The 20,574-nt window shown below is 38.7% G+C and overlaps 1 protein-coding gene across 1 annotated transcript; it reads right to left on the bottom strand.

Moving 5' to 3' along the window:
• Positions 1 to 18,639: 18,639 nt before the first annotated feature.
• On the bottom strand, positions 18,640 to 19,394 carry LOC142181999 (uncharacterized). Its single transcript, XM_075255759.1, has 2 exons — positions 19,128 to 19,394; positions 18,640 to 18,990 (listed from the first exon to the last, which is right to left on the bottom strand). Exons 1-2 carry the CDS (start codon positions 19,392 to 19,394, stop codon positions 18,640 to 18,642), a joined length of 618 nt encoding a protein of 205 aa, XP_075111860.1.
• Positions 19,395 to 20,574: the final 1,180 nt, after the last annotated feature.

Genomic DNA, 20,574 nt, shown 5'->3' with positions numbered 1-20,574 from the left:
TTACCATACAACCAGATTCGTTCAATTGTACTTAATGCGGTTCCTTCAATTGGTGAATCACCATGTAGTCTGAGTCGATCAAAAGAAGCAAATCGAACTCCTGTTATTGGAAAATCACCACGTATTCGGAGTCGATCAAAATAAGCGAATCGAACTCTTTTTATTGACGAATCATCTCGTACCCATAGTCGTTCTAACCATTCTACAACTGAGTTTGATGACAATGAATTACTCGACACAATATGTTCTGTAAGTTTTGATCTAAAGTTTTTTGGTTTTGTTTTTGTAAAAGTACAACATATTTTTGTTGTGCGTCTATACTAGAGGGTAACGATGGAGGTTCAAAGGCATGCAGAAAAAGAAAGAAGAACGGTCATGAAAGAAGTTTTCGATAAGTTTTAAAAGGATGAGCGATCTGCTATTATGGATGCGGTTTTTGGAAAAGTGAAGGTAAGCTAATTTATAGAGAAGTCTTTTTATTTATGCTAATATTTAGATTAATCATTGTTAGTAATTTTTTTTCTAGGAATATTTTGATGAGAAGTTTGAATAGTTGTTTAAGATTGTCAACAAATCAAATGGAATGGACGATGGCAATTTTGATTTGAGTAACCATCGAGAATATGTTAAGATGAACGATTGTTACGAACATCTATAGGATATTAATGTTGTTGATGATGCATCGCATAAAGTCGCAGATGTAAATGCTACACGTGAGGAAGTGGCTTTTGAAGGCGATCAACATGTTCAAGAACAAATTAAAGAGGAACGTTCCAGTGCTGATAGATTGAGCAGAGATGGAAATGATGAAGAACATTTATCAACTGAGAATGTTGGAAGCATGCAAGGTGCAGATAATCAAGTTGTTTATACTGAAGAACATGCTGCTCATGATACATCGCATAAAGTCGCAGATGATAATGCTACACGTAAGGAGGCGGCTATTGAAGGCGATGCACATGTTCAACAACAAGGTGGAGAGGAACAATCTGGTGTTTTGTGACGACCTGACCAGTCGTCTCATGAGTTATCACTCCATTTTCCCCATTTTTACTTCGTTATGCTTTGTTTATCTGTGTTATGTGGTATCAGGTTGGTCGGATCGAGTTCGGAAAGGATCTGGCAAGGTTTGAGACACTTAGTCTCTTTAGAGTGAGTTTAAGTTAGAAAAGTCAACCAGATATTGACTTATGTGTTAGAGGGCTCAGATGTGAGTTTTGATAGTTTGGTTAGCTTTGGGAGGTGATTTGTGACTTATGAGAGTGATCAGAATGATTTTTGGAGGTTCGTAGTAGATTTAGGCTTGAATTGGCGAAGTTGATATTTTGGTGATTTACGATTTGTAGGCTAGATTTTGATATAGGTGTCAGAATGAAATTCCGAGAGTTGCAGTAGCTCCGTTGTGTCATTTGGGACGTGTGTGCAAAATTTTAGGTCATTCGGACATGGCTTGGTCCAGTTTTTGATGAAAAGCGAAATTCGGAAGATTTTAGAAAGTTTGGTTTGAATCCGATGTGTTTGGGTGATTTGATGTTGTTTAAGGTGTTTTGATGATTGGAACAAGTTTGAATAAAGTATTAGTATGTGTTTGTGCTTTTGGTTGAGGTCCCGGGGGCCTCGAAGTGATTTCGGATGGTTGACAGAAAGATTTGAGACTTGTGAAGTTGCAGAATCTCAGTTGCTTCTGGTATTTCTGCACCTGCAGATTGGGGACCGCAGGTGCGACGCCGTACGTGCGAAAGAGGAGCAGCAAAAGTGAATTTTGGAGGAATCGTCAGGAAACACAGATGTTGTAGTGTGACCGCACCTGCAAAAGCGCAGGTGCGGAGAGTTGACCGCAGATGCGGATTGAGCTTTTTAAGTGAAGAACCACAGAAGCGGTAATTGTGGTCGCATATGCGGTACCGCAAAAACAGGTATTGGGCCGTAGATGCAAAAATTCTGGGCAGAAAGTGTAAATTGTGGCCTTCGCGAATTTTAAGCTATTTCACCAGTTTTATTTCGGCTTTGGAGCTTTTTGGGCGATTTGAAAAAAGGATTTCAAGGGAACTTCATTGTGGTAAGGAATTTGGACCTAAAACTCGTTCCTATGTTATTATTACACGGATTAGAGCTAGAAATTATGGAAATTAAGGGTGAAAATTGGGGAAACTAGGGCTTGGAAACTTTGACCTTTAATTGGGGATTTGAAAGACCATTTGGGGTCAGATTTGAGAACTTTTGATATATATGAACTCGTGGGGAGATAAGAAACCTATTGATGTAAAAATTATTGAATTCCGAGATGTGGACCCAGGGGTCGGGTTTTGGTAATTTCGGGATTTGTGCCAACTATTGATTGTTTTCGCTTGGGATTCGTTCCCTTAGCATATTTTGACGTCCTTATTCTGATTTTGGATAGATTCGATGCGAGTGGAGGCCGATTCGAGGTACAAAGGCATCGCGAGCTAGAGATTTTACCAGTTCGAGGTGAGTAATGATTGTAAATGATGTTATGAGGGTTTGAAATCCCAGATTGCACATCGTAGTGCTATATTGAGGTGAGGCACACGCTTGATGACGAGCGTGGGGTCGTGCACTATTGGGGACTGTGACTTGGTCCGTCCCGATTGATGATTTTACAGCATATTTGACTGGAATCTAATTGCTATCATCATTATTTGGGCTGAATGCCATATTTGGGCTTTGTGCCAACTATTTGAACCCTTCGGGGATTTATATTGGTATTTCCTCACTGTTTTGACTTTATACTTGAACTTTGTCATGTTATATTTCACTGTTTTCGTACCCAGCCATATTTACTCTATTTTAAACACTTACATGATCTTTTAAATGATATTTTTGGGTTGAGAAACATGTTTTACTACTGCCCGAGTGGCTTGTGAGGATTTTTGACTGAGTAAGGCCGAGGGCCTATGTTTTGAGAAAACATTTGATACTGATTATGAGGCCGAGGGCCTGAGTTATGTATGCCACGAGGTGGCTTGATTGATATGAGGCCGAGGGCCTAGTGATGATGCCACGAGGTGGCTTGATATTGCGCTTGGGCTGTAAGGGGCCCCTCCAAGAGTCTGCACATCCCCAGTGAGCGCCGATACCCATTGTGATGTGAGATTGAGCCCGAAGGGCTGGTATTGTTCTATGTGATTGCCCGGGACTGGTACTATTCTGAGATGTTGCCCAAGGGGCAAGCCTTTATGTGTTTACTTTTCATAATTGACTGTCAATTAACTGCTTAAACATTTAAAAAGGCTTTTCATGAAACTATATTTGAGTTAAAAAATTCTACCTATCTTTCACTGATTTACTGTTTTTAAATGGTTTTAGCTTCATTATAGAATACTTTGTGTCTTACGTGATTTCTTGCTTTTAGTCTTTATTTACATTTGTTACTCACTGAGTTGGAGTACTCATTTTACTCCTTACACCTTTGTGTGCAGATTCAGGCATTGCAGATCCTGCCAGTGTGAGTTGAGAGATCCTGGTAGATATTGGAGTCCACGAGGTAGCTGCTTGATGTCCGCAGTCCCGTGTTTCTCCCTCTTTATCATTTCTATCTCATATCAGACAATTGTAATAGTTTGTAGACTTTTCAGACTTGTACTAGGTTTTATGGATGCTCATGACTAGGGACACCCTGGTTAGGGCTCTGTTAGGTTGTACTTCCGTATTTTTATGACATTATCTGCTACTTAGTATTATTAAATCATGTTTTAGACTGTTTTCTTGCTATTTAACTATTTAACATCGAATTGGGAATAGTTGGTCGGCCTTGTCTTCACGAGAGGCGCCATCACGATCGGGTCCGAGTTTAGGGTCGTGATAAGTTGGTATTAGAGCCTAGGTTACATAAGTCTTACGAGTCTTGAGCAGGTTTAATAGAATCTCGCAGATCGGTACAGAGATGTCTGTATTTATCCTCGAGAGGCTGCAGAACCTTTAGGAAAACTTCATATTCTTGAAATTCTTATCATGCGAATTTGTTTATCCGAGTACTAAACTTCTGTTATTCTATTCTCTCATAGATGGTGAGGACATGCGCTACCGGTCAGGATGGACGACCACCAGTACCACCAGCTGTGGCCACTAGAGGCCGAGGATGCATCCATAGTCACGATAGGGGCAGAGCAGCTAGGGCAACACCTGCAGATCCACCAGCTGCCCCAGTTCAGGATCAGGTCCTAGTTATGGACGCTCCTGTAGCACCAGCTCAGGCACCAGTTGTGCCTATTGTGATCCCGGGTCTTCAGGAGGCCTTGGATCAGATCTTATTAGTTTGCACTGGCCTAGGTCAGGCGGTTTCAGCCACTACAGCCGCAGCTACTTCTCAGGCCGGGGGAGGCAATCAGACTCCCGCCGCTCGTACACTTAAAAAGGTCGTGCAGGGAGTTCAGACGTCGGGGGCACATCCAGCCCAGCCGGTTGCAGCTACTCAGGACTATGTAGTTCCTGATATGCCGGAGGATGAGCAGCGTATGTTGGAGAGGTTTGGTAGACTATAGCCTCTGACCTTCAGTGGTACAGAGGGTGAGGATGCCCAGGGTTTCTTAGATAAGTGTTAGAGGATGCTTCGTACAACAGATATTTTGGCGACCAACGGGGTCGCTTTCACTACTTATCAGTTTTCAGGAGCAGCTTTCACTTGGTAGGAGAATTTTGAGAGGCGCATGCCAATTGGTGCAACACCCCTTACCTGGCAGCAGTTCTCCATTCTCTTTCTGGAGAAGTATGTGCCGCAGTCTCGCAGAGAGGAGCTGCGTAGGTACTTTGAGTGGTTGCGTCAGGGGGAGATTACCGTGTCGCAGTATGAATTGAGGTTCTCCGAGTTAGCTCGCCATTCCATTTGGTTGGTTCTGACAAATAGAGAGAGGATTAGGAGGTTCGTTGATGGGCTTACTTATCAGCTCCGTATTCTCATGACTAGGGAGAGGGTGACTGGTGCTACTTTTGAGGAGGTTGTGGATATCGCCCGTGAGATTGAGTCTGTTCGTCGCTAGTAGCAAGAGGAGAGGGAGTCCAAGAGGCCTCGAGGATCTGGTAGTTACAGTGGTACTCCTTCGAGAGGTCAATTTCAGCACGATAGATGCCGTCCATTCAGGCATGCTCAGCCAGCTTGCCCAGGTTGTCGTGGGGCGTCATTGGGTCATGGTTCTCACAGTTCTCATCAGGGCCAGTCATCACTTAGTGCCCTTCCAGCTCAGAGTTCATCCCGTGCTCTATCAACTAAGGGTTATTCTATGCTGAGTGCATCTGTTAGTCACTTTGGTGTGAGGGGTTCCCTTCAGTCCCCTTCTCCAGCACCCGGGAGTTGTTATGAGTGTGGTGAGATGGGTCATATATGCAGGCAGTGCCCTTATCATCTTGCGAGTTCATCTCAGCAGAAGGGCCAGTCATCGGCTTCAGCGCCAGTTACTTTACCACCACCTACCCAGCCAGCGGAGGGTGGAGGTCAGTCAGTTAGGGCCCTAGAGGGGGAGGTCGATCAGGTGGCGGTCAGGCCCGTTTCTATGAACTTCCAGGCAGACCTGATGCGATTGCTTCAGATGCTGTTATTACAGGTATTATCTCCGTCTGCCAAAAAGATGCCTCTGTATTATTTGATCCTGATTCCACCTTTTATTATGTGTCATCATACTTTGCTCATTACTTGGGTACGCCCCGTGAGTTTCTTGCTTCACCTATTCATGTATCTACCCCGGTGGGCGATACTGTTGTTGTAGACCATGTGTACTGGTCATGTGTGGTGACTATTGGGGGTCTGGAGACCCGTGTGGATCTTTTATTATTGTGTATGGTGAATTTTGATGTCATTTTGGGTATGGATTGGCTATCTCCGTGTCGTACTATTCTGGACTGTCATGCTAAGACAGTCACATTGGCTATACCGGGTGTGCCACGGATCGAGTGGCGAGGTGTGACACGATTATGTTCCCAGTAGAGTGATCTCATTCTTGAAAGCCCAGCGTATGTTTGGGAAGGGTTGTCTTTCGTATCTAGCATTTGTGAGGGATGTCAGTGCTGAGACTCCCAGTATTGACTATGTTCCAATTGTGAGGGATTTTTCTAATGTGTTTCCTGCTGACTGTCGGGCATGCCACCAGATAGGGAAATTGATTTTGGTATTGACCTAGTGCCGGGCACTCAGCCCATTTCTATTCCACCGTATCGTATGGCACCAGCGAAGTTGAAGGAATTAAACGAGCAACTTCAGGAACTCCGAGATAAAGGGCTCATTTGGCCTAGTGTGTCACCTTGGGGTGCGCCGGTTCTATTTGTGAAGAAGAAGGATGGCACTATGAGGATGTGCATTGATTATAGGCAATTGAACAAAGTAACAATTAAGAACAAGTATCATTTGCCTTGCATTGATGATTTATTCGACCAGCTTCAGGGAGCGAGAGTGTTCTCCAAGATTGATCCCCATTCATGATTTGGAGTTGACTGCCATAGTTCATGCGTTGAAGATTTGGAGATATTACTTGTATGGTGTGTCTTGTGATGTGTTTACTAATCATCGTAGCCTCCAGCACTTGTTCAAACAAAAGGATCTTAATTTGAGACAGCGGAGATGGTTGGAGTTGCTTAAGGATTATGATATCACTATATTGTACCATCCGGGAAAGGCCAATGTGGTGGCCGATGCTTTGAGCCGAAAGGCAATGAGTATGGGGAGTTTGGCATATATTTCAGTTGGGGAAAACCTCTTGCAGTTGATGTTCATGCCTTGGCCAATTGGTTTGTGAGGTTGGATATCTCGGAGCCTAGTTGGGTAATGGCTTGTGTGGTTTCTCGGTCTTCCTTATATGATCGCATCAGAGAGCGCCAATATGATGATCCACATTTTCTTGTCCTTAAGGACAGGGTTCAGCATGATGATGCCAGAGATGTGACCATTGGTGATGATGGGGTGTTGAGGATGCAGGGCCGGATTTGTGTGCCCAATGTGGATGGGCTTCGGGAGTTGATTCTGGAGGAGGCCCATAGCTCGCGGTATTCCATTCATCCGGGTGCCGCGAAGATGTATCAGGATTTGAGGCAGCACTATTGGTGGAGGAGAATGAAGAAAGACATTGTGGGATTTGTAGCTCGATGTCTCAATTGTCAGCAGGTGAAATATGAGCATCAGAGACCGGGTGGCTTGCTTCAGCGGATGGATATTCCAGAGTGGAAGTGGTAGAGGATCATTATGGACTTTGTAGTTGGACTTCCACGGACTTTGAAGAAGTTCGATGCTATTTGGGTGATTGTGGATCGGCTGACCAAGTCCGCGCACTTCATTCCTGTGTGTACTACCTACTCTTCAGAGCGGTTGGCATGGATCTATATCCAGGAGATTGTTCATTTGCATGGTATCCCAGTTTCCATCATTTCAGATAGGGGCACTCAGTTTACATCGCAGTTTTGGAGGTCTGTGCAGCGAGAGTTGGGTAATCAGGTTGAGTTGAGCACATTTTTTCACCCTCAGACGGACGGGTAGTCCGAGCACACTATTCAGATATTAGAGGATACGTTGCGTGCTTCTATCATCAATTTCGGAGGGTCATGGGATCAGTTTCTACCACTTGCAGAGTTTGCTTATAACAATAGCTACCAGTCGAGTATTCAGATGGCTCCATATGAGGCTTTGTATAGGAGGTGGTGTACATCTCCAGTTGATTGGTTCGAGCCCGGTGAGGCTAGGCTATTGGGGACTGACTTGGTGCAGGATGCCTTAGGAAAGGTAAAGGTGATTCAAGAGAGGCTTCGTACCGCGCAGTCGAGGCAAAAGAGTTATGCTGACCGGAAGGTTCGAGATGTGTCCTACATGGTTGGCGAGAAGGTTCTGTTGAATGTTTCGCCCATGAAGGGTGTTATGAGATTTAGAAAGAAAGGTAAATTGAGTCCTTGGTTCATTGGACCTTTTGAGGTGCTTCGGAGGATTGGGGAGGTGGCTTATGAGCTTGCTTTGCCACCCAACTTGTCGAGCGTGCATCCGGTATTTCATGTTTCTATGCTTCGAAAGTATATTGGGGATCCATCCCATGTTTTGGATTTTAGCACGGTTCAGTTGGATGATGATTTGACTTATGATGTGGAGCCAATAGCTATTTTGAGTCGTTAGGTTCGGAAGTTGAGGTCAAAGGATATAGCTTCAGTAAAAGTGCAGTAAAGAGGTAAGAGGCTACCTGGGAGACCGAGCAGGAGATGCAGAGCAGATATCCTTACCTATTTGAGGCTTCAGGTATGTTTTTTGACTCCTTTGAGGACGAACATTTGTTTAAGTTGGGGAGGATGTGACGACCCGACCAGTCGTCTCATGAGTTACCACTCCGTTTTCCCCATTTCTGCTTAGTTATACTTTGTTTATCCATGTTATGTGGTATCAGGTTGGTTGGATCGAGTTTAGAAAGGATTTGCAAGGTTTGAGACACTTAGTCTCTTTAGAGTGAGTTTAAGTTGAAAAAGTCAACCGGATGTTGACTTATGTGTTAGAGGGCTCGGGTGTGAGTTTCGATGGTTCAGTTAGTTTCGAGAGGTGATTTGTGACTTAGGAGCATGATCGGAATGAATTTTGGAGGTTCGTAGTAGATTTAGGCTTGAATTGGCAAAGTTGATATTTTGGCAATTTCTAGTTGGTAGGCAAGATTTTGATATAGGGGCCAGAATGGAATTTCGAGAATTGCAGTAGCTCCGTTGTGTCATTTGGGATGTGCGTGCAAAATTTCAGGTCATTCGGACGTGGCTTGGTTGAGTTTTTGATCAAAAGCAAAATTCAAAAGATTTTATAAAATTTGGCTTGAATCCGATGTGTTTTGGGTGATTTGATATTGTTTAAGGCGTTTTGATGATTGAAACAAGTTTGAATAAAGTATTAGGATGTGTTTGTGCTTTTGATTGAGGTCCCGGGGGCCTCGGGGTGATTTCGGATGGTTGGCGGAAAGGTTTGAGACTTGTGAAGTTGCAGAATCTCTGCTGCTTCTGGTATTTCCGCACCTGCGGATTGGGGACCGCAGGTGCGATGCCGCACGTGCGGAAGAGGAGCCGCATAAGCGGATTTTGGAGGAATCGTAAGGAACTGCAGATGTGGTAGTATGACCGCACCTGCAAAGGCGCAGGTGCAGAGAGTTGACCGCAGATGCGGATTGGGCTTTTAAGTGAAGAACCGTAGAAGCGGTAATTTTGGCCACAGAAGCGGGTATTGGGCCGCAGATGCGAAAATGTCTAAGCAGAAAGTATAAATTGCGGCGTTCGTGAATTTTGAGCTATTCCACCTTTTTTATCTCGGCTTTGGAGCTTTTTGGACGATTTGAAAGAATGATTTCAAGGGAACTTCATTGAGGTACGGAATTTGGACCTATAACTCGTTCATGTGCTATTATTACATGGATTAGAGCTAGAAATTATGGAAACTAAGGTTGAAAATTGGGGAAACTAGGGCTTGAAAACATAGACTGTTAATTGGGGATTTGAAAGACCATTTGGGGTCGGATTTGAGAACTTTTTATATATATGAACTCGTGGGGTGATAAGGAACCTATTGATGTAAAAATTATTGAATTTCGAGACATGGGCCCGGGGGTCGGGTTTTGGTAATTTCGGGATTTGTGCCAATTATTGATTGTTTTCACTTGGGCTTCGTTCCCTTAGCATATTTTGACGTCCTCATTCTGATTTTGGATAGATTCGACGTGAGTGGAGGCTGATTCGAGGGGCAAAGGCGTCGCGAGCTAGAGATTTGACCGGTTCGAGGTGAGTAATGATTGTAAATGATGTTCTGAGGGTTTGAAACCCCGGATTGCACATCGTAGTGCTATACTGAGGTGAGGCACACGCTTGATGACGAGCGTGGGATCGTGCACTATTGGGGATTGTGACTTGGTCCGTCCTAATTGATGATTTTACTGCGTATTTGACTGGAATCTATTTGCTATCATCATTATTTGGGTTGAATGCCATATTTGGGCTTCGTGCCAACTATTTGAACCCTTCGGGGATTTTTATTGGTATTTCTTCACTGTTTTAACTTTATACTTGAACTCAGTCATTTTATATTTCATTGTTTTCGTACTCAGCCATGTTTACTCTATTTTAAACACTTACATGATCTTTTAAATGATATTTTTGGGCTGAGAAACATGTTTTACTACTGCCCGAGTGGCTTGTGAGGATTTTTGACTGATTAAGGCCGAGGGCTTATGTTATGAGGAAACATTTGATACTGATTATGAGGCCGATGGCCTGAATTATGTATTCCACGGGGTGGCTTGATATTGCGCGTGGGCTGTAAGAGGCCCCTCCAAGAGTCTGCACACCCCCAGTGAGCGCGGGTACCCATTGTGATGTGAGATTGAGCCCGAGGGGCTGGTATTGTTCTATGTGATTGCCTGAGGGGCTGGTACTATTGTGAGATATTGCCCGAGGGGCGGATTTTTTGATATTGTGCCCGAGGGGCGAGCCTTTGTGTGTTTACTTTTCATAATTGACTGTCAATTACCTGCTTAAACATTTAAAAAGGCTTTTCATGAAACTATATTTGAGTTAATGAATTCTACCTATCTTTCAGTGATTTACTATTTTTAAATGGTTTTACTGCTTCATTATAGAATGTTTTGTGCCTTACGTGATTTCTTGCTTTCGTCTTTATTTACATTTGTTACTCACTGAGTTGGAGTACTCACTTTACTCCTTGCACCCTTGTGTGCAGATTAAGGCGTTGCGGATCCTGCCAGTGCGAGTTGAGAGCTCCTGGCAGATATCAGAGTCCACGAGGTAGCTACTTGACGTCCACAGTCCCGTGTTTCTCCCTCTTTATCATTTCTGTCTCTTATTAGACAATTTTAATAGTTTGTAGACTTTTCAGACTTGTACAAGGTTTTATAGATGCTCATGACTTAGGACACCCCGGTTAGGGTTGTGTTGGGGTTGTACTTCCGCATTTTTATGACATTATCTACTACTTAGTATTATTAAATCATGTTTAGATTGTTTTCTTGTTGTTTAACTATTTAACATCCAATTGGGAATAGTTGGCTGGCCTTGTCTTCACGAGAGGCGCCATCACGACCGGGTCCAGGTTTAGGGTCATGATATGTTTATAGACTGAGTAAAAATGGAAATGATGAAGAGTTAATGACTGAGAAAGGTGCAGATGATCAAGTTGTTGGTATTGAAAAACATGCACTGAGTTGTACTTTGGAAAGTGATATTACAAAAGGCAATTTGTTTGGCGATGGATATCAAGCACCTATTGGTACTTTAGAACCGAAAGCGAGTGATGTGTCTAGCACTATTGGGAAAGACGATCGGTTTGCAGAAGTACTAGCTATTTGCAATGAAATTGTAGGTGGTGATACACAGGAAATTGTCACTACAGGTATAAAGTGTGAAGTTTATAATAGTTCAATGATACCTTAGATAGGAGTTGAAGTTTTGTTTCATGTTTTGTGTTTTTTATTATATTTTTTATGAACTTCAGCATTATTTTTGGATTTGAATTTGTGTTTTGTTTTTTGTAAAAAACTACAGCATGTTTTTTGCTAAATGTTTTGTTTTGTAACTGGTGAACTTCAGCTCTAGAGCTGAAGTTTTTGTTTTTGTAACTAGCATCTGTCGAACTTCAGCTCTAGAGCTGAAGTTTTTGTTTTGTAACTGTCGAATTTCAGCTCTAGAGCTGAAGTTTTTGTTTGTGAGTGGCGAACTTCAGCCTTCTTAGAGTTCAAGTTTTAACTGATTTTTTTGACAATATCTTGTAGTGAAATTTTCACTACAGGTATAAATTTTTTCTATGTTATATATATAGAAAAACTAGTTGATCTATTCCCGCTCTTTATGAATATGCAGTGGAAGTTGAAACTAGTTGTGCTTCAATTAACACAACTCAAAAACTCTCTGATGATGCTGAATTGAATGAAGGTAGAGTTGAAAAAAACCTTTCAGAGAATACTCCAATGATCCTCGACGTTGGTGCACAATTGAATGAAGCTGGAACTGCTGATATCGACAAAGGCATTCAGCCTGGGGAAACCACAGCGGAAGACAAACGTTAAGGTATTCTATAGATCATGAATTTATTACATTTGATCGAAGTATATTTTTTACAGTTTGAAATTTTACATACTTTATTTTCTTTGTTATATTTTTGAATGATTTTTCAGAAAGACTCGAGGCAGCTCAAAAAGAATTTGGTGAGCTTATGCAGCTATATCAAAAAGGAGAAATACATTTATTCACACATGTTGACTCACAGATAGGTGTGAAGTATGTTGGTATTATTTTATAAAATTTAGTCACTATTATTTAGTTTTTTTTGCATGAAGATACATGCATATCTGAAGGTAAAGGAAGTGGATCTGTTGGAATGCAAACACCATCTGTGTCTCAACACTTAGACCAGGTCCTTGCTTTTGCAGATCTCATCTGATGCATCGCAACTTCTTCAAAATACTAAGAGAAGGAAGATTTCCAGTTCTCCTATGCGTGACACCAGTGATATCCCCAACTTCAATTTATGTTCATTTTTACTTGGTAGTACACAAGGGACTGATTCAGAAGGTAATTCTGCTACTGTTTTTGTTCGTGAAGAGAGACAAGAACGTCGTGAACAACAAGGAGTTGGTCAAGTATCTGCCACGATGGCTGTGGTTTTCCCCCGGCTGTTGAACAACAACAGTTAGTTGTGACGGAACAGCAAGAAGAGCAAGCAAAAGAAAAACCAGATAAAAAAGGGAAAGGATTCGTATGAAGAGTATTTGGTTGAGATCTCCTTATGTTATTCCTAAACAAAAGCAAAGGGGGCAAGATTGGAAAGTAGGAAAGAATACACGAAGGTGTCCCTTCTATTATGTTAATCAAGACAGTGGATTGATGCAAAGATTTACAGAGTGGTTGGAGATGGATGCCAGTGAATATGATTCCAATCCATTCAGATTAGATGGATTCAACTGTACCGTTCTTATGGATCCTAACTGTGATCTTGCGGATGAAGTAAGTTATTAAGTTTGTTTTTTGAATTAGTTTTCAACTGTATTTCCCAAAACTTCAGCTTATTTTTTATAATAAAGTTTGTGTATTATAATTTGGAAAACTTAAGCTTTATTCATAGTAAACTGCTGAAGTTTTTTTTAGCTTATTTTCTAAAACTTAAGCATGAATATGCTTAAGTTTTTGTCATGCTGTTTGTAGTTTTGTAATGCGTTTTTTCTAAACTTCATAGTTATGCATGCTGATGTTTTTATTTCACATGTTATCATTGTTGTTGTTCATTTGCAGCGTATGGATGTGGGCATATATTACTTGCGCAAAAAATATTGCTATCACCTTCTAGGTTATCCAAAATCAAGATGTGCAGTAACATATTTAATTTTTGATCAGTATATGACTAAGCTGGTTGGTATTCATCCTTCAGAAGAACAGATGGAGAAAATTAGAAAAAGGAAGGAAAAGAGAATGGAGGATCAAAAAAAGAGCAAATCAAAGAGAAAGAGGATATCCAAGGAACATGCAGCAGCAGAAGAAGAAGAAGCGGTTATTCAGCCACTTACAAACTTTAGTTGGTTTGAGAAAGAATCAACGAATGAAAAAGTGGCCAACTACGTAAAAGTCCTCGACCATTCCTGTGGTATCTCATGGGCATCTGCCAGAAAAGTATTCTTTCCATTTCGACTTAAGCCAAGGACGGGCCAAAGATCTATGCACTACTTTTTTGGAATTCTGGACTTTAAAGATAAAACTATGTATGTGTATGATTCTATGGGCAGTGTAACATATGATCGTGCGCTTGAACATGTTAGAAATTATGCTCGATTGATCCCATACTGTCTCAAATGCTTGGAATTTGGGGGACACAATAAATTTTATGTTAAAAGGCCTGTGGAAAAATTTCTAATTAAGTGGATGGAGACACCGCTGCAGGATAACAAGTATGTGCTTCATATATGTTTTACCATGCATCTTATGTTTATTATTTTTTGCCCTTGTGTTAACTATTCTTCAATTTCTTTTTCATGTTCTTTTTGTAGTGTTGATTGTGGTGTATTTTCTCTTAAGTTCATAGATATGCGGTTCAAGAAAGAAGATGTCTTCAAGTTCGATCAAAGTCAGATATTGACATTCAGGAGAGAATTGGCTGCCAATCTTTGGGCTCATGGAAAGTGAAAAAAGATAGCGGCTATGAAACTCCAAAAGAACAACAAGGACATGATTATGCATATTTTGAAGAGACTGTGTATGAATTTTTTGATTAGAGGATTGGGTGCACAAAATTTGGACTTTGTGAATATGCATTAATATTTTTAGTTGATTTTTGTTCAGACAAATATGTTTGTGTCTTTTATCATTATTTTTAAGTATATTTTTGTTGAAAAAACTTAAGCATGAAGTAAATGACTTCTGCTTTTTAAGCTGAAGTTCTGGTTAAAAGTCATAACAAAAGTGTCGATTGTAGGACAAAAACGTCAGCTTTATCAAGTGCTGAAGTTTTTAGAAATACACTAAAAAACTTCAGCAGTTTGCGCTGAAGTTTTTTGAAAAAGCTCTACGAAAAAAACTATTGAATCCAGGACAAAAACTTCAGTTTATCAAGTGTTGAAGTTTTTAAAAATACATTAAAAAACTTTAGCACATTGGGCTGAAGTTTTTTGAAAAAGCTTTACGACAAAAACTTCAGCATGTTTTGATATTTTTTTATTTACTAGCTACTTTTTGTCATTTATCACCCATATCACCTACTTCATCTTTCATTTAAATTTCTCTGACCATATAGTAAATGAAGTTATTTTTTTACTATTGAAAAACTATGGCCTTATTTTTTACTATTTTGTTTTATTGCATTTACCAACTACTAGCATTTACCACTTACTTGTTTTACCGCCTATTTATCTTGTTACATTCAATTTCTCTGAACAAAAAACAGTTAACAATCTCTTCAGCATTTATAGATATTAAATTGATATCTTTTACATTTATAGATATTAAATTGATTAGTTGCACTCTTTGGCTATATTAACAATCTCTTCACTTGAAAATTTCATAGTCATCCATAGACTTCTATCATTTTTTTTAAATTTATATTCAAAGAAAAACAAGAAAATGTTGGCAAAGACATGCTTATTGGGTGTAGAAGGGAGTTCATGGGAAGCGAAGATAATGAAGGAAAAGTCGAAATACTTCATATGTGAAGGAGAGTGGCCAGATCAAAAACTCGAGCTCCGGGACAATTTGCTCTTTTTACTAGTTGATAAATCCAACTTTTAGGAAAAAGAGCAAATTTTCTGAGCTCGAGTTTTTGATGTGGCTACTCTCCGTCACATATGAAGTATTTTGGACTTCTCCTTCATTATGTTTGCTTCCCATGAATTCCCAGCTGCACACCAATAAGCATGTCTTTGCCAATATTTTCTTATTTTTTTCTTATGAAAGAAGATGGGAGTTGCTAAAAAATCATAGTAGTAAACTTCGTCAACCTGTGTCTGACAGAAAATGCTTTGGTGGAATTAAATTTGGTGAAATGGAGCGTGACTGTATTATAGCTCATGGTGCTGCAGCGAATTTGCATGAACGCCTTTTCGCAGTTAGTGACTCCTTCCAGATGCACATATGTGGGAAGTGCAAGAATATGGCAAATGTAATTCAGAGGTCCGTACAAGGTGGTATAGTAAGGGGCTTGTATTGCCGAGCTCTTCAGTATGGGCATATCTCTTAAGTTTGACACTGAGATTTGCTAGTGTCTAGGTCCCATATGTAAGCATGAAATCATAGTAGTAAAGTTGTTATGAAAGAAGACGGGAGTTCCTAAAAAAATCATAGTAGTAAAGTTCAGTTGGAAGCGAATTTTAGAGTTCTATAACCAAAGGCATGCATTGGTATTCAACATAGAATTGACTGCAAATCTTTGGACTCATGGAATGTGGTTAAGAAACCCAAGAAGAGCAACTAGGACATGACTATGGAGAATATGAAGACAATCTGTGAATTTTTTGAATAGAGAATAACTTGTAAATAAAGAACTAATTTTTTTTTCAAGGATGTAAGTGAAAACAAAATTGGATTTTGTGAATATACATTATTTTGTGTGAATTATGTAATGTCTTTTAAATTTTTGTTCTATACGCATTAATTAATTTTTTAGTTGACTCGGATTGATTCAAATATGTTTGTGTCTTTTTTCATGAATTTTAAGTATATTTTAAGTAAATAACTTCTGTTTTTTAAGCTGAAGTTTTGGTTAAAAGTCATAACAAAAGTGTCGACTGTAGGACAAAAACTTTAGCTCATAATGTGCTGAAGTTTTTAAAAATACACTAAATAACTTCATCATGTTGATTTAGATAATTTTATATATCCTAATTTAGCTTGCTAGATATCAACAATTTTTTCCTTTTCCAGCGTTCAAGTTATTCTATATCTTTCTGAATGTGTGTAAACTAATAAGATTTGAGATATAAAACTTTAATTTACTGTCTAATAACTTGTTAGTTTATATGAGTCCACCAAACTATAGAGTACTTGAAATTTTTAGAAATACACTAAATAACTTCAACAGTTTCTACATAAGTTATTTGAAAAAGCTTTACAAGAAAAACTATTGAATCCAGGACAAAAACTTCAGCTTATAAAGTGCTGAAGTTTTTAGAAATGTACTAAATAATTTCATCACATTGGGCTGAAGTTTTTGAAAAAGTTTTACGACAAAAACTATTGAATCTGGGACAAAAACTTGAGCTTATCAAGTGCTGAAATTTTTAGAAATGAACTAAATAACTTCAACACATTGGGCTGAAGTTTTTGAAAAAGCTTTACGACAAAACTATTGAATCTACGACGAAAAACTTCAACTTATGACGTGCTGAAGTTTTTATAAATGAACTGAATAACTTCAGCACATTGGGCTGAAGTTTTTAAAAAAGCTTATGACAAAAAATTCAGCATGTTTTGGTATTTTTTGACTTGATACATTTTTTTTGCATTTACTAGCTACTTTTTGTCTTTTGTCACCTACTTCATCTTTAATTTAAATTTGTTTGACCATATAGTAAATAATCCAAAAAGTTACTTTTCAGGCTGAAGTTATTTTTTTACTATAGAAAAACTGTGGGCTTATTAGGGCTGAAGTTACATTTCTTTTTGCATTTATCACATACTTATTTTACCACCTACTTATCTTGTTTCATTCAATTTCTCTGAATGTTAAACTCTAAAAACACCATAAAAGTTACTTTTACATTTATAGATATTAAATTGATTAGGTGAACTCATTGTCTATATTAACAATCTCTTCACTTGAAAATTTCATAGTCATTCATAGACTTCCATCATATTTCTTTAAATTTATATTCATCCTTAGTGTTTTAGAATTTATTAAAGAAAAAATGTCTGGTGCAAGCGAAAGTAGGAAGCCTAATATGGATGAAATTATACAAAAGTGGGAGACTTTGAAGTGTGAGTGGTACAATAATAAACCGATATCTAATCTTATGCTTTTGTGGGATCGAATAAGGCTGATTGGGAGAGAATTAGACCACATTTTTTTGCCAATGAATCATTCCAGAACAAGCTTAACCTGGAACGTAGTTGTGGAGGTTATTCAACCTCGTTTGACAAGGTTGTGCAGCAGTTTGATAGTTTTAAGTTTCCCATCGGGGATGACTATTCCAAGCTGCAAAACAACCTGAAGACTCTTCTTTCTCTTATGGACAAAGTAATCGTTGAACAAAGTCAGCTGTGTGATGAATTCAACAAGTTGGCGAATGATCTCGTTGGACTATGTAGTCTTTTGCCTGAGTACCCTATAGTTATCTCCGATACTGATGATGATGAGATATTTAGAGAAATTGAGGAGTATTGTGATGATGATGATGATGATGATGATGGTGATGATGCTCAGTGTTTGTAATCCTTTTTTTATGTTTTAATGCTGTGCTTTTTTGTTTAATATGCTGAAGTTATTAAGTTCATTTTGTATAACTTCAGCCCAAAGACGTTGAAGTTATTGTTTGTACTTTGTGTGTTGTCCTCATCTCTTTATGTATTAATGTAATTCTCATCCTCTTTCTTCTTAGCTTTATGTTGCATTATCCTTGTATTGTTGGTATTTGGTGAAGTTAATGCAATTAATTGGTTTTTATGTTTAGTTTTTGTAATTCTTTTTATGTTTTTATGCTGTACTTTTTTGTTTACTTCAGCATATCCATTAGAAAATATGCTGAAGTTATTAAGTTCATTTTCTATAACTTCAGTTGATAGATGCTGAAGCTTTTGTTTGTACATGCTTTTCTTTTGTGTGTTGTACGTGTATGTGTGTATGTGTGTGTTTGTTAAGGATATGTATTTCACATACTGTAACCTATTTTTTTCTCGCTGAAGTCATTAGTACTTTTTTAAAATACAACCAAACCTATAAGCCTGCACAACAAAAATAAGTGATTTGTACTTTAGCAGTATATAAAATAGTCCAAGAGCTTTTTTTTATTCCTATAAAAAAATCACATCTCAAATATGTCATACAATAATGGAAGTCTAAATTCAGACCAAGGATTATTGAAGGTTGGAGTATTTTTCAGTGTGTTTCTTGGAATATGGATGAGGTGCTGGAGAAGACAAGTAAGTTGTTATGTTATGCCCAACTTGTTTACATCGACTGCATTTGGTAGATTTCAATGGTACTTATTCAGTCGCAAGGATATGCCTCTTCTTTTGTCTTCTTCCTTGTAAAATCTCTACATCGGGAGGTTTTGTGATCTCAGATTGTACATTTTGTGGTATATCCCATGATTTTTGATCTCCCACGGTATTCACATGTCCTTCATATGTTTTCAACCATGTTTTCTTTGAATACCAATTTGAGCAGTAGTCAGATTTCTGCAAATATCTCTTATTAATAGCAGCAATTGCATATGGACAGGTCAATTCATCAAGTTGAAATTTCAGGCAGTCACAAGTTCTCTTCTTTAAGTCCACTATGAATTCGATTCCTTCACTATTTATGCTAAACAACATTGAATCAAGGTTGAACACCTAACAAGGAATAAAAAATTAAGATAAACTATATTAGTGTATTGTTGCTTCAAAAAGAAATAGTATGAAGTTTTTTAAATGTAAGCAGTAAATCACTACAACAGATATAAAAAGATGAAGTTAATAAATATACTCACAAATATTTTGCAAGCCAAGTCCATCTTCTTTGTCATCTCTTCTTCTTCCCATATTGATACTCTGTGAAAAGTTTCATTTGCCTTTTTTCTCCGTTCGTAAAACCACTCTCCCAACTTTTCTTGGATGAAATCTAGCATTCTTAAAATAGGCATTTCTCTCCCTTTTAGTAAAACGGAATTCATTGATTCTACCATGTTTGTTGTTAGCATATCATAATATCGCTGTGGGAACCACGATCGAGCCCATCTCTTTACAGGCTCTTCCATTATGTAATTGTATGTTTTATTATCAACACTTTTGAGTTGGGACATTAACTGATTAAAATCTTCACGTTTGTATGACCTTGCAGCACTTTGAAAAAGATTTATTACCGTGGATTTTGCATGTCTTTACTTTAAATTTTTCTCAGAGTGATAGAGGTAGATACCACGGTGAGCTTCAGGAAAAACTTTTCTAATCCCATTTCAGTTCATGACGGACTTGAATTGCTTTTCTCATTTCCCCGAAGAACCAAATGTATGCCTCATTGTTTTCTGAATCTGCTACACCAAAACATAGAGGAAAGATTGATTGTTTGCATCCTTTGATACAACAACAAATATAACACCACGATATTTTTACTTTAAAAACGTTGCATCTACTGCAATAACGGGTCTACAGTAGGACCAACCAGCTAGTGATGCCGCAGGAGCAAAGAATATGTAAGAAAATTTGTACAGTGAAACACAAAAAAATAAATCATAAGGTGTGAAGTTTTTCAAATAGGAACATTTGAAACTTCAGGCTAGTGGTTAATATTGTTTTGCTTACCTATTCTGTCATCTCTTTTTATGCTTGTGTACGTTCTTTGGTTTTTACGCACCATCATGTGTAGGTATGAAGGAAGAATCTGGTAGTTCTCTTTAAGTGTTCCCCTTATGCAAACAACAGCTTTTTGAATAGCGCGTCATGCCTTGTGATAACTAATGTCAATCCCAAATTTCTTTTTCATTTCATTTTCTACAAAGGCTGGTGTAATCTCTATCTTTTTGTCTCGAACATGTTTTATAATTTGTTCACTTATAAAATTTGATATAGCATGCTTCTGATATGATTTTCTTGCATCAACCGAGCATTCATGGTTGTTATCATATTTTATCACCCTGAATAGTGTGGAATTTTTTATTCTAGTAGCACGTACATTCCAACTACATTTGTCCACGATGCATTTCAGCTTGTATCTCTTTAAACATGATCTAACAGCAGTGAATTCAACTTTCTGGATTATCTCCAAGTTGCAAAAAAATTTAGGTATATTTTGTTTGTTCTCAAAAATTGATCCGACTCTTACTTCCTCAGGCAATGCATCGTGCCTAAGTATTTTACATGGTGGAGATTCTTTCAGTTTTCACCTCACTCTTTTTCTTGATTTCTGATAAGCACTAGAAGTTTCAGCAATTTCTTCAA

The sequence above is a fragment of the Nicotiana tabacum genome, chromosome 6 (assembly GCF_000715075.1).
Source record: "Nicotiana tabacum cultivar K326 chromosome 6, ASM71507v2, whole genome shotgun sequence".
Lineage (NCBI taxonomy): Eukaryota > Viridiplantae > Streptophyta > Magnoliopsida > Solanales > Solanaceae > Nicotiana > Nicotiana tabacum.
The sequence above is the reverse complement of the archived record's forward strand: the minus strand, read 5'-3'. Positions and strand labels throughout refer to the sequence as shown.

What these genes read in the sequence shown, in the direction of transcription:
- LOC142181999 (XM_075255759.1), bottom strand. Translation starts at nt 19,394, where the DNA reads ATGGAAGAGCCTGTAAAGAGATGGGCTCGATCGTGGTTCCCACAGCGA. An exon ending in ACTTGGCTTGCAAAATATTT is followed by an intron (nt 18,991 to 19,127) that starts GTGAGTATATTT and finishes ATTCCTTGTTAG; the next exon opens with GTGTTCAACCTTGATTCAAT.